The 15,593-nt window shown below is 35.8% G+C and overlaps 1 protein-coding gene across 1 annotated transcript; it reads left to right on the forward strand.

The window, feature by feature from the left end:
- The first annotated feature begins 526 nt into the window (after window positions 1-526).
- On the forward strand, window positions 527-14,697 carry LOC5569757 (spermatogenesis-associated protein 5). Its single transcript, XM_001652944.2, has 2 exons — window positions 527-1,041; window positions 12,666-14,697. The coding sequence occupies exons 1-2, from the start codon at window positions 531-533 to the stop codon at window positions 14,609-14,611; spliced, it is 2,457 nt and encodes an 818-aa protein (XP_001652994.2). The 5' UTR covers window positions 527-530; the 3' UTR covers window positions 14,612-14,697.
- Window positions 14,698-15,593: the final 896 nt, after the last annotated feature.

A 15,593-nucleotide genomic window follows, 5' to 3' on the forward strand; every position in this document is an offset into this window, starting at 1 on the left:
AGATTCGAACACGAACAGCTCCGAGAAAATGGCGCCGTCACTTGTCGACTATCAACAACAGCTTGCGGACAGTGTTGCGAGATTTATTATCGCATTGAGATTGAATGTGAAATAACATCGGTTTTGTGTAATATCACTTGAGCAGGTCGGAATGATGTGGTTGCAGCTGTTTATGTGTAATATTGTTCATGTTTCATATGTAAATATTACACAAGACCAACGTACTGCAGAGTGATGATGTCGTTTCAATGTAATTTAAGGACAATGTGATATCACACAGCAGATGATGTTATTATGCATCTGAAATTTGTGATTACAATGATTTTTCGTTACGTTGGCATTATTACATCGAGCCATATTACATAATTTTTTGCTGTGTAGAAGATGGTGTCTCCATCATGTCGATAGCCTGGAAACTTGGCACCAAGTTTGCCATCCGCTTGTAAGCTGTTAAGCCTTTTTCAAATGACTTTCTAGAAAATGTTTTGACAGTTCTCACACAGCAAACAAAACAAAAGTTATCAACAATAATGTTTATATACAGTGAAACACGCACGGTTTTGCAATGTTTAAAAATATTGTCACGATTCACGTGTAGCTTTCAGCATTCAAAGCGGCGAACAAAATCTGACCGGTGTCCAGGGAAGATGCCTCCCAAATCTCTGAAAAAAGAAAAGCCCATCTGGTGGAAGTGCGACCAATGTCGGACCACAGTTCTTGCGGTAGAATTGGCAAAGCATCAGCTGGATTGCCAAAATCTGGAGCTTCTCAGTGGATTCATCACAGAAACTAATGAGTTCCATAGCACCCGTTTGGAGTGTGGCAAATTGACCGCCTGTGAAGAACTCAAGGACTTGGCTGATTGGCAGTTGAATGGCTTGATTATACTGGGAAGTGCCGTGATGAGTAAACTAAACTTGGTACTGGGAGATCTAATTCAAGTTGGTTTTAAAAATTCAGACAAAACGGAGAAATGTACCATAATTAGAACCGTTTGGCCGAGCGACGAAAAAGGTTCTCGGGTTTTATGTACTCCTCTAGGTAAGTTTAAAATGATGTGGCTTATGGATGTGTTCTAGGGTAAAACCGCTATATTTCGACCCATGAAACCGACATATAGATGACCTAATCAAAAGTTTTTAACTAATAGGCTTAATTGTAATTGTAATTTTATTGATCGCTGTATCCTATCAGTGTACACTTTTTATCAGGACAAGGAAAATCAAATATATTTGAAGAAAATCTACTTTTGAAACAATAAACATTTACGAAACATTAAATCAGCTTACGCTGAATGAAATAATAAAATTACAAATCCTGAAAATGGCTACGCTCATTCCGGTTCACTCAAATTTGGGATGGTACACAAATTATGTCACGCTAAATTTCTACTTCTTTCCAATATTTCATCATTATTGCTAGCCTTTCCTTACGCCTGATACATAGGCAGTCTGCTAACCAAAACAGCAAGCCTCTCGCTACTAAAATTACCCAACCCGTTCACCCTTCCCGCATGAACTGGTGACGCAGTGGTATATACGGTCTGCCGTGGGAGCCAATTGAATGCATCATCAATTCCTTCCCCTTCCCCTTATTGGTCTGCATTCTGACGTGGCAGGCACCATTGTTGCCTAAAAATAGAAGATCACCAGCAGAGGGTGTCTGTTAATCCCAAGCAGTTATCTGGTTGGTTCCTTGTGTAAGTGCAGCTGATCTGGCGATACTGGAGTAGCAACCACGGGCGGTAAATCAAGCTCAAGCTCAATAATTTACCATGTCTGAAAATGGACAAGTTGTTTTCTAAAAACTAATAAAATATTATTGCAAGTTATATACCTATCTTGTAAAATTATGTATGTTTCGGTTCACATAGGTAATAGTTGAGAAAAAATTGTGAGACTTATTAAACAACTACAATTAGAAACCACAATCAAGTTTTGAGTAAAAAATAATATTTAGTATCATGTACTAATGATATTATTTCAATAAAATGTTATTTTGTATGTTTTTTTTCAATTACTTAAAAATAGCGAAGAAAATCGTGAGAGCAAATTCAAAAAATGTAAAAAGTGGTGCTTTTAGAACCTTGTATTTTTTCTTTTTTACATTGACCTGTAGAAACGCAACAAACATTTCTTTGATTGGATTTTTGTTTATACCTACCTAATTATGGAGTGATAGTTTTGTTTTTATTTTTTTATAAATGTTGTTGAATACAAATAATTTAATCTTCAGAAGACACAAATAATGTCATTTGGTGCAACTTTTTGTTTTTGATTACAGTATTGAACAAACCATTTGCAACTTTTTCGATTCTCCATACAAAATGGTCAACTATGGTAGGCTAGATCTCAGTTGTTTATAGACCGATTTGAATGAAATTTTCACAGCACGTCAGATGTAATTTGAATTTTAACATATATTTTTGAGCGATTTCTCCGGTGGGGATTGCTTATCAAACCTTCCGGTCCGCCTCATAGTTACGTACTATTTGGTGCTGGGTGTAGTTCTTGTTTTTCCAGCTGTATTGAAAAGCATGAGCCATAGTCTTTGGCATACAATCGGGTCTTTCTTTAGCAGAAAAGAACCGAAATGTCTATCGACGACCGGTGATTGCTAGCAGATATAGTGGAGAGCTTGTCTTGATACGTTCATCGCTTCAAGCTAGTTGAAAAACTGAATACACTGATTGCCTGTCGATCAGAGCCGAACTAGGCATAGATCGTCTACATACATCTGAATCTACATGTCTCCGATGTATTACATCGTTCCAGGTGGGAGTTATCTGATATGTGAATATGGTACCATAACAGAATTTTCCATCTGAACGAAGTGATAAATCATAATATTCCGCAAACTGTATCACACATCTACAGAATGTATTGCGTGAAGTTAAGACACAGCAGAGTATTGGGTACATAGGACCAAGTCCCTGCCGGGTGGCGCGAAACTGATGAGCGATAGACAATAGAATCAACAACACTGCCATAAGGGATAGTAAGCATGTGACTATTGTCGAAACTATGATTAGGAGGCAAATCAACATCCCAAGATCAAATTTTTGTTACAACCCAATGTAGGTATTATTAAATTAGGCTGTAGAAAATGATAAATATCTGATCACTTAGGAACCTTGCAACAGGTAATAAATGCCCGTAGTCTGTTTTATTCGAATACACATGTATAAATTGTTAAAATTGCCGAATCATACGCGGAATTTATTAAACGGATCATGAAATTAGGACTGAAATCATAATGATGATAGATTATCAACTTTCCTTTCGTCTTGCTATTTGTTACCGTTAGAATCACCAAACTGATTGGTTTCCCACTACTTACACCAATACAACAGCACGAAAACTGAAGTATTATAATCGCGCGTTGGAACTTTCAATATCCATATATTACATCAATAGTGAATTCTTGTATGTAGCCAGTATAAATAACAGAATCATCAACTTCTTGAACATTCTTCAACTGAAAACAGGATGCTTGTTTTATCAAACATGCTCAATCTGCACCTAAAATCTCGGATCCAAATAGTTTTCTAAATAAAAATTGTATCTAAATAAAACGTGTAGGCCAACAAAACATAATTGAGTAGGAGTTTACAAGTTACTTAGCACATGAAAAGCAGTTTAAATTAATCTATTACTAGATCAACACTAATGCTCACATTTTTATATTCTCATTTCATCATGGTCCTCATTGCTCGAGCGGAGACGAACACCCTGGAGATGGAAAAATCGACAGCGCTACGATAAGGAAACGTAACAGATGAGAAACTATCGATACATTTATCAATTATAAAACCCCGTTTTAATGTTAACACTTTGTTTCTGTTTTTTCTGTTTTTTTTTCGTTTCAGCAATCAAATAACCGAACCAACTCTACTATCTTTTCGTTTCTTCTTCGTTATACTTATAGTCCTTCTGGCACTGAACCGAGTGGTGCGCCTTCCGCTTTCTTACTGGTGCTGTTTTTCCTGTACATTTGGCATAGTGTCGGAGGTGGTGTACTGTATTTGCTATACAACGCACTACTTTCGATATTGTGCTTGGCGTGTGGGGAAGCAGTACTAGTGGTGAAGCGGAGGGCGCCATTCGGTTTAGTGCCAGAGGGACTAAATCTATTTAATGTATCTGAAGCTTGTGGGACCGCTTTAATTCCGGCGCCTGCTTGTGGAAGATCCCGGTGTGCTAAACGGTATAGGACATGTTAACGGGGGAGGCTTGGTAGGTCCTCACCCAGCCCGTGTCTAGATGGGCGGATAATTGTCTGCCAGGGTGTGGATTGAGCAATTACAATTACAATTACAATATTTTTGAGCGATTTCTCCAATCACGAGTTCAAAAGCAGTAACGGTTTGATTAAGGGGCCTTCCTTAGCCGAGTGGTTAGAGTCCGCGGCTACAAAGCAAAGCCATGCTGAAAGTGTCTGGGTTCAACTCCCGGTCGGACCAGGATCTTTTCGTAATGGAAATTTCCTGGACTTCCCTGGGCATAGAGTATAATCGTATCTGCTACACGATATACGAATGCAAAAATGCCAACTTTGGCAAAGAAAGCTCTCAGTTAATAGCTGTGGAAGTGCTCATAAGAATACTAAGCTGAGAAGCAAGCTCTGTCCCAGTGGGGACGTTAATGCCAAGAAGAAGAACGGTTTGATTAAAGTGTTTTTTTTACAAATTTTAATATTTTACGTAACTTGAAAAGTTGAAGGAATAGCTTTATGGAATCTTCAGCAAAGTTGTTTATTTAGATAATATGAACAAGTTTGCCGAAGATAGTTTTTGTGTGGTACTTTCCTATTTTCAGATAAATTGTTTATAATGTTTCGTCTAAAAATTCACTCAAATCAAACCGTTATTTCTTATGAACTCGTGATTGGAAAAATCGCTCAAAAATATATGTTAAAATTTAAGTTATATCTGACGTGTTGTGAAAATTTCATTCAAATCGGTCTATAAACAACTGAAATCTAGCCTACCAAAGTTGACCATTTTGTACGGAAAATCGAAAAAGTTGCAAATGTTTTGTCCAATACTGTATGTATGAATCATGTTGTATTTACATTACACTCAAAATAATCTAAACGACATTGCTACCGGAAAAATCACGTAGATCATCCAAAGTTCATTTTACCTTCACTTCACCTGACCAAGGTAATGATTACCTGACCATACATAATCACCAAGTGGAGATCCGGTGATTGTTTACCTTACTGCTGTTGCCTATCGCTCTTACGTGAACATCACGTAAGCACTCAAAATACATTTTGACATCTGCGTATGCCGTTCATTCAGTGATGAACTTTGACGCAAAGATGGTGGCTGCTAGTTTTTTCACGAACTTTGAAAAGCTGTTGGACTTCAAAAAAATTGTTTCAAATTGTTTTCAAGGCAAATATGCGTTGGGCATGTGTATTTGTCAATCAGTTAGCTATAGCATTTGTGTCATTTTACAGATATAATGTTCAATTGTAATTGTAATTGTAACCGAAAGCTCTTTATTTGAAACCTTCAAGTAGACATGTTGTTACGGTGAGAGGGGTTCCAATAAATTGGTCAGTTAAAGATAAGTATCTAGGGCTCATGCTAGAGAATCTATGACAAAAGGTCGAAAGACAAAAGGTCGAAAGGACACAAGGTCGAAAGACAAAAGGTCGAAAGACAAAAGGTCGAAAGACAAAAGGTCGAAGAACAAAAAAGAAGGGACAGAAGGTCGAAAATATATTTTCAAAGAAGGAAAAAATTCCCACCAAGCAAATCATTTTCGACCTTTTGTCCTTTCGACCTTTTGTCCATAAACCATCTCCCTGGCCACGATCACAGGGTTTGACGGTGCCAAAGTAGAAGGTGCACCATAATAATACCCGCCTGTGAAACATATCACCTTCCCAATACTTTGGCACACCTCTAACGGTTCATGATTTATCATGAAACGGCTGCATTCAGGCGGAGGATCTGTTAATATGTTTCGGCATATTATCAGGTCCTCTTCGAACGAAGGGACCGCCAGGGCTCATTAGATACTTATAAACCAGTGCTGGTTGTTTATGGTTCAGTTCGTTTACCACGAGCTGTAGCATCCTTTGTACTAATCAGTAATGGTTGTTAAGTTTCGAAGCTAACGTGTGATCAATCGTGTTATAATGCAACATAAGAATGGGTGTTTGGTGGAACTGCGCGTAACACTCGTTGTTATTAAATTTAGTGATTGTGAGGGTGCTAATAGTGATTTTATAATAAAATCTATGGTGATGAAAATTTGAAAATGAAATTGGAAGTGATTCTAATAGTTTTGTTAAAAATATAATAATGATGATGTATAATGATGTGAACTCTACTAATTTAATAAAGGCCATACATACATTTTGCAATCATTTCTCTGAATATAAACATTATTGCCTAGTTCTTCAAACATGCATGATAAACGTGTTAATAATGACAGCGAGTGCAGAAGAATGGATCTAAGTGATTTTGTTTTACTTTAACTTTTTTGATAGTGCTAAATTGTAGTTTGAATAGTAATGACTCTACAGCAACAAAAATAATGAAACATTTAAATTGAGTATCTTTTAATTACTTAGTAATGCTAACAGATGGTAAATGGTAATAACAATGAATTTATATGAAAATGGTGTGATATGAAAAGTGATATAATGGAAAGTTGATGAGTGATAATCGGTGATATACGTGATAGTGTCGAAAATAAAAGTGACGATAGTGAGTGATGAAATGAAATGGGGAATGAGGACCTTTTAATAAAACTATTTCGTTCTTCACTTTAACCACTCTAGTAGCATTTCAGGCCTTACCATAGTTTGATAGTAGTCTGAACTACTAGACTGCAAAACTACGGTAAGGGCTGATTGCTGCTAGGGTACACAGTGACCATTTGAGCAACATTGCTTAGGAACGTCTGTGTGATGAACGCAATAGAGGCTTATAAAAGCAAATGCTGGGAAGGAGCTTAGGGTAGATTAAAAGTGCCAGTACTACCCCTATCGCTACTGACAAAAAAAATATATATATATATAAAATATCTGAATCCTGTCTTAAGAACAAGCTTTTGGACTTTAAACAAATTGTTCAGCCATGTTGTATGTTGTACCAATATGGACTATCTGTTATATAATATCTGTTGTAATACCAGGAAGAAAGCTCTGCAGAGGATTCAAAATACAATTTTGAAAATGATTTTGAATTCCCTTCCCTGGTATAGTACTAATGAGTTACATAGAATATCCTTATAGTTACATTGGAAAAAATGTCGAATAAAATCATTAATCATTTTAGATATAAATCGTCGCATTGTCGTCTATTGTCACGATAAATGCGTTATACATCTAGGTCAAGTTAGGTTAAGTTGATTAAAAGCGTTTTTTTCTTTTAAATATCATAATAAGCAGGTGAAATCAACCCATCTGCAAAAATTTTGAACTGCTACGGCAAATGAAATGTACTACTACCTACTACTTCTACTTTTTGGCATTAACGTCCTCACTGGAACAGAGCCTGCTTCTCAGCTTAGTGTTCTTATGAGCACTTCCACAGTTATTAACAGAGAGCTTTTTTGCCAAAGTTAACATTTTCGCATTCGTATATCGTGTGGCAGGTACGATTATACTCTATGCCCAGGGACGTCAAGGAAATTTCCATTACGAAAAGATCCTGGATCGACCGGGAATCGAACCCAGAAACCTTCAGAGTGGCTTTGCTTTGTAGCCGCGGACTCTAACCACTAGGCTAAGGAAGGCCTCAACTAGTATATAATTGTTATCATTGTTTTCATTGACTTAACTTGCCAGAATATTTTTTTATGGGTATCATTCCGACCATCAATTCTTTTCTTAAATCTGGGTGTTCTGTGTTAGAAAACACTATCACTATCACCCTAATTTGGTAAAACTAAATTGAGCAATAATCAACATTTTGTTAACAACAAATGAAATGTAATATGTTGTTAATAAAATATTGATTAATGCTCAATTTAGTTTTACCAAATTAGGATGATAGTGTTTTCTTACACAGAACACCTAGATTTAAGAAAAAAATAATGTTTGGAATGATACCCATAAAAAAAATTCTGGCAAGTTAAGTAATTGAAAACAACGATAACAATTATATACTAGGTAGTTGAGAACAGTTTGCCCAACTTTTTGAGCGTTATTTTTTTCAGGGCTGTTGCGTAATTTTAATACGAATTTTAAAATTTTTAGTCAAACACTTCAGAATGACCTCAGGAATCGACGGGGCTCTGTTTTGATTCTGTTTTGATATATATATTTTTTTTTTCTTTGTAATAATGGTCGGTCGAGACACCGTGTTCTTAGTTCAAGATTCGATACTCTGCACTATGTTAGTTTCCAATTCGAGAAACTGAAATAAATTCTGAAAGATTATTTAATTGACAACACCAGGGCAATTCTATTAACGACATGATTCTATAACATTCCCCAGAAAACCAGTCCCCCGAAAACCATTCCCCAGAATTCCGTTCCCCAGAAAGAACCATTCCCCAGAACGTAACATTCCCTAGAATTTCATTTCCCAGAATGCACCATTCCCCAGAAAGCTATATGAATATCTATTTTTTTCTTTTTAAATTTTGGCTTTGAGCGAGTCACTTATGTGACAGGCAAAGGTCTGATGTGACAAAACAAATCTCGATTACTTTTTCAAATCGACGTAAGTAACTTCCATACAGTTTTGAGAAAATTAATTCAGAAGAATCACAACCTGTCTACAAAAACTGTTTTAAAATGAATCACCTTTTTTACATTTTTTCGCCGTGTAGTTTGCTTAAATTTTGCATACAAATAGCTCGCATTCAAAAACTAGGGAGTTCCTGTTATTTCCCACAAAAATTTATTACAAAATGATAAGCCGATTTATTCAGTTACTTTCGACGTTTTTGTACCAGTGTAAAATCGGCTCAAGTAGTGTTTTGTTTTGATTCGTGGTTAAGTCACTTTGTTTCTCCATACAGCGGAGCGGCGAAAGTAGTGGTTAGGTAGCGAAAGTTGAAAATCTTACTTTCGTCGTTTTGTAATTCCGGTAAGTAAACGTTCTAAAAGTGAAAAATCGAGTTGGTTTAGAGCAAAATGTGTAGAATTTCGTCTGCGAAACAAGTAGAATCGATAAAGTAACTTTGTATACTTTTTCGACTTGAGTCTGTTTGAATAAGTTTTCGAGAAATATATAGGTAGGGAGGTTAGAGGCATAATGAACACACGGGGCGGAATGGACACCCCCTTATTCTCTGGAATATGAATATTTCAGCAAAACTTTATAAACTGTAGGAAATCTGTATAGTATATTAACTTTTTGACGGTATAAAAGTTTATGCTTTGCTTCATTTGTCCTCTGAAATTCTACTATTTTTTTCTCAGCTTCAATTTAGTTTATAAGCAAAGCGGTGGAAGAATTTGATTTTAGAGCAAAGTAACTAACCTATAGAAGTTTCTTCTTGCTAATGTGTTAGGGGGGAAGTACTTTTACATATCAGTACGTTTTGACACCCATTAATAATTAAGTTTCACTAAATTCCACGAAAGTGTTTATTTTACCCGGATACCGTTTTATCAGTCGTGTTTTGAACCCAATTCTCTATCTCGTTTTTCTGACATTTGATAAGATTTTTTCTTACCATGCATGGATTCAGCACGTCATACTAATTACGAACTTGGACACCAGCCGAGAGTAACTGAAACATATTTCCATTATATGTAAAATAAGCATATGCCTAATATGTCCATTATGCCCCTAATCCCCCTATAATTATTTTACATATTATAATAAGGGTGTATCTTTCAGTAAATTCCCATAAAATATACAAATTATATGTTTATTTTTGACTATATAGTGATGCACCCTTCTTTCAGAATTATCTTATTAATGATATAGTCAAAATATATCGATGGAGAACCCATATAGCATAAGGTCATTTGGCATAAAATGATTTGGTATAAAGCCATTTGCCATCCAGCCATACCTATGATCCTTCTTTTCAAAAAGGATGTTCTTCGTGTTATGTCAAATGATCCTTGATCATTTAATCAATCAGGCCAAATGCCTTCTTGCCAACATTCTTGGAACATTTTGTCTTTATCGTCAACAGGATAAGACTGAAGGAAGGGTGTATCACTATTTTGTGCAAAATTAAACAAGTCATTTGTAATTTAGACTTGACGTAAAGAAGGGCGTGCAGAATAGTACGTTTTTATTTTGCCGAATTCACGTAATAATTACATCGGAAACGTATAATATGAAACTATGAACGTCTTTATGCCACTCGGGGTAGCCCCAAAAGGTAAGCTATAATGCACTTTCTTAAAACATTGATGAAAAGCTGGATGCGTTACTATATTTGATAAAAATAGGACATGCATGTGAAATTATACATTTGGAAACTACTATACCGAAAGAAGGGTGTAGCTCTGTTTTGTGCACAATAGTGATGAGTTGTATATTCTTTTAAATAAATATTGGATATTGTGTTTCCCCTAGACTGAACTATAAGTCTTCATAAGTGCCAATAAAAGTGAAACTACTGTGATAGTTCATTTGCAAATGAAATTTGAATTATGCGTAAAGCAGCACCAATGCTAATCTTCTCATATACTTGTAAAAAACTTTATATGGAGTTTCATTTTCAAGTATTTTTAACTAGATTATTTAAAAACTTCAAAATAGGTAAGGTACCGTGGGGTAAGTGGATACAGAAAAATCAATAGTCAACTTCATTGTTATGCACAGCTAACGTGAATAATGTAATTCAAACTTTGTTCTGTGGATTACAAATGAGGGACTAATATACTTCAAATCATCGATTATTTCGATTTTTCTGATTGTTATGTATTGAGTATGAGGGACTTAAAAATTTACGCCAAATGATCCACTTGCCCCACCAGGGTGGGGTAAGTGGATCACCAATAGAAAACAATCTGTTCCCAAAACAAATGTGATGTAATTATGTATAGTAAGAATGATTTTACTCTCGTTCTTATTATTAGTGCAAGTAATGGTACATTTTAATACTTTAAAATTAAAAAGTATCTTTATTCAATCAAAATGTATTTAAAAACATGTATACTTTAGTTTACACTAATTCGCACAACAAAAAAAAACACATTGTAACTATAATAATTTGGAGAAAATTCATCCATTTATACACATAAGTTATACAGAAGTATTGTAGGATTATTCCGAACGATGTTTTCGAAAAATACTCGTAGTTTGAAAATATTAGTTACATTTATTTTTGAATAACAAACTGAAATCTTTTTATTCTATTTATGAATATGTTTGTATCATCTGTCTAGAATAATTTATATGGTCAAATAAGGTACAATAATATGCTTTCAATTGGAGAATTAGAATATTTTGCTCTTTTGCAACTCAGCTTAGATGAACCACGAAAAGTTTCGTGTAAGTTTTGAAATTCTTATTTTATTTTTTTTATACCAGAATAATTAAAAAAAATGTTAGGTGGATTAATTCAAATTCTCTATGGTCGATTTGACAAATTTAAGCTGGGAATGAAAAAAATAAAGGAAAACAACATTTGCGAATATTAAAACTTATTAAAACTCTCGTAAGCAGTCTGCCAATAAATGATAATAATACTTGATCCACTTACCCCACCCCATTAAAAAGTAGGGGTAAGTGTACTATGTACAATATATCTATATTTATTCATAAAAATCACATATTTTTCATTGTGATTAATTCAATCAGAACTGAAATGCTCAACATGTGTCGAAAAAATTAATAGTATTCGATTTTAGACAGAGATACTATGGAATTTTGATTGGTGGAAAACAATTTTGAAATTAATTAATTTTTGCAGCTAACAAGTTTGCTTGTGTTAGTGTACGTGTAGTGCCAGTTTTTTAATAGTATCAGTGTGGACGTAAGAATATAACCTAAAACGAAGCAATGGTGTGAAAACATTCAACATATTCAAGTATTTATGCTTAATATTGACGAATGATCCTCTTACCCCACTGATACACTTCCCCCACTGTACCTTATATAATTTTCTAAGGGAATGGTCCATTCTGGGGATTGGTTTTCTGGGGAATGGTACATTCTGGGGAATGAGATTCTGGGGAATGGAATTCTGGGGAATGGGTTTCGGGGGAATGGTTTTCTGGGGAATGTTATAGAATCATATCAACATCCGTTGAAGGCTAAAGAAAAACATATTTTCACGTATGAATCCGAGTATTTCGCACAAAAAAAAAAATGAAATTAGATCTCTTTTTGAACATACTTGTTTAACAGGCAGCAGTTTTGTCAGTTTACGATTATTGTTGGGTCGTTTAAAAATCTGGTTATTTTGCATCAACAGAGGAAATATGGAGTAGTAAAAGGCATGTGGCAACAACACCGATTAATTAGCTAATCAACAAAATAAAGCAAATTGATATTTTTTCGGGGTCACTTTATGTGGTTTATTATTTAAACATTTACTAATTTATACATTTTTGAATTAATCCGTTTACAGCTTAAATTAAGATTGTTCTAAGTAAATGAAAACCCGAATTTAGTACTATACCATTTAATTCCACTAGAGTTGATTGTTCTACCAAACGGGTCGAAAATTAGCACGTTGTCGAACATCAGATCCCTTACCCTGCTTTTTTTGTAATTTCAGATGAAATCGCCTTCAATAATAACGTTTCAGTTTGCATAAAACCGTTCAAGAAAAAGATCCCAAACGTTGATGTTTTAACGTTGAGCAGTGATCTGACCGATGCTGAGGAAATCTGCAAAAGTGAACGAACATTTTTGCAACTGCTTCAAAGGCAATATCAGGAACGTATTCTCTCAGACCAAAATATGCTGTATCTCAGGCTGTGCAACAAACTGTACACTTTTAAGGTGGTGAAAGCACTGCTCGTGGAAGATCAGGCATCATTGGTTAGCCAACTCGAGCACATGTCGATTGGATTGCAACATTTTAAAATCAATGCCAATTCCAAGATCGTGATAACACGAAATAACGTTGCAGATTCCATTAGTACGAGTTCAACAAAATTCAATATTACCAATATTGGTGGTTTTGGAGAGATTATCGTTGAGATCAAACAAATAATTGAAGTTGCCTTAGGACTAACCAAATCAACATTACAAGCACCGATCAGCCGAGGGATTTTGTTGTATGGCGTATCTGGAACTGGCAAAACTATGCTCGTGAATTCACTGGCGAACCATTTCAATTGTCTCATAGTCAAAATCGACTGTTCAGAAATATTCAGCAAATTCTACGGAGAAACTGAAGCAAACTTAAAAAAGTTGTTTGATAAAGCAATCAACAATTATCCCAATCCAACCATTGTCGTTATCGAAGAAATTCATAACATTTGTCCAAAAACAGAATCTTCGGACATTATCAAGCGTATTTCTCACTTTTTTGTCAATCTTATGGATAGTTTGCATACTTCGTCAAAAGCATCGAGAATGGTCATTCTAAGTACCACAGATAACCCAGATAATCTCCATCCATCCTTGAGAAGGGGTGGTCGCATTGACTATGAATTTGAACTGCCTATTCCCGATGCACAAGCCCGAGAAGAAATATTGTGGAAGATTCTGGCGTTGCACAAGCATAGCCTTCAAATGGAAGACGTTAAAAAAATTTCTCTCGTAACTCATGGATACGTTGGTGCTGACTTGGTTAGTTTAGTAGGACGGGCAATACACGAAACGGATGCGGTGGTAAACTATAACCATATGGAGCAAGCACTACAATTCGTAAAACCCAGTGCTATGCGTGAAATATTAATTGAAAGTCCAAATATACACTGGTCTGATATTGGTGGGCAACACGATCTTAAACTTCAGTTGCAGCAGATAATCGACTGGCCTATTCATCGCCCAGAAATCTTTGCACGGCTCGGAATTAGCGCTCCTCGAGGATTGCTAATGTTTGGTCCACCGGGATGCTCTAAAACAATGATTGCAAAGGCGATTGCTACTGAAAGCAAGCTGAATTTCTTGTCTATCAAAGGTTCTGAGCTGTTCTCTATGTGGGTTGGAGAGTCAGAACGCGCTGTACGTGAACTGTTTCGAAAAGCAAGACAAGTAGCTCCGTCCATAATATTCTTTGATGAAATCGATGCAATTGGTGGTGAAAGGTCAGCCGAATCAGGAAGCTCAGTAAAAGAAAGGGTGCTTGCTCAAATTTTAACAGAGATTGATGGCGTTAGCGCGCTGAAGAATGTTAAAATCGTTGCAGCTACAAACCGACCGGATTTGATAGATAAAGCCCTTATGCGACCGGGACGACTTGACCGGATTATTTACGTTAAATTACCAGATGGGCAGACTCGTAAGGAAATATTAAAAATAAAATTATCGAGAATTCCAGTAGCGGTTGAGGTGAGTATTGACGATCTGGTAGACAGCACAGACGGGTATTCAGGATCGGAAATTGAGGCAGTTTGTCAGGAAGCAGTATTGAAAGCTTTAGAAGAATCATTCGATGCGACAGAGATATCACGGAAATACTTCGATCATGCTTTGATGGTAGTAAAGCCGCGCACAAGTGTGGAATTATTGCAACTGTATGAAGAATATCTGAAAAAGCAGAGACAGTGACCACCAACGACAATTAATTGAGAAACAATGTGTGAATAAAACATAAGCGGTAACAAATTGAAATATATGTCTGATGTGTTAATTCATTCCTCCTTGCATTATTCCTCTTGCGTTCGTCTAACAAACACAAAAGCTGGTGCATATTGAATCCATTTCAGTAAATAATGTGGACCACACATCAAAAAGGTTTACTCTTCAGTTCCATCTCATAAGAAAACACTATGTAGGTGTGAAAAGGTTCGATGATACGGCAATTCGGATGCTTTTAACACTTTTGCTTCACGCTACCTGCTTATCCAAACGAGAGGATTCTGATATATTTTCGGATGCTTCAATCCATTCGTTTAATTGGACTGCAATGTTACAGTAATAAAACTCGGTAAGAGAAGACATGGAATTACCGGATGAAGGGCTATTTGTACAGGTACAAAATGAGGACTCGATTGTGTGTGATATTTCAAAATTCTCTTATTAGTACTATTCTTTTAAGATTATCATTCTACGGTTGTATCATCTGCATATTCTTCTTCTTGGCAGAAGCCCCAACTTGGACAGAGTCTGCTTCACAGCTTACTGTTCCATATGTAATAACCGCTTACACAGTTATGACTTAATATTTTCTGCGTCAAGGTTACCATTCTTGTATTATGGCAATTTCCATGTCCTGGAAAAGGGTCGTACATTAATTACGTGAAGGGTTCGGTTTTCAACCCCCTTCGGTTTTCAATTTCTTATGCGTCATGCCTTTTTTTTTAATTTACTTACAATATATCTTACCATAAGATTAAGGCAGGGTGGCGGGGGGTTAGTAGTTAAAAAATCTCAAAAATCGTCTTACATAATTAATGGACAACCCCGAAGTCGTAAATTATTTCCATTTATGGAAAGATCCTGGACCATTGAGGGAATCAAACGCACACACGGTGCTGGCGTTGCTTTATAGTCGCGGATGTTACCACAATCTCTTTATTCACATTGTTGG

The sequence above is a fragment of the Aedes aegypti genome, chromosome 2 (assembly GCF_002204515.2).
Source record: "Aedes aegypti strain LVP_AGWG chromosome 2, AaegL5.0 Primary Assembly, whole genome shotgun sequence".
Lineage (NCBI taxonomy): Eukaryota > Metazoa > Arthropoda > Insecta > Diptera > Culicidae > Aedes > Aedes aegypti.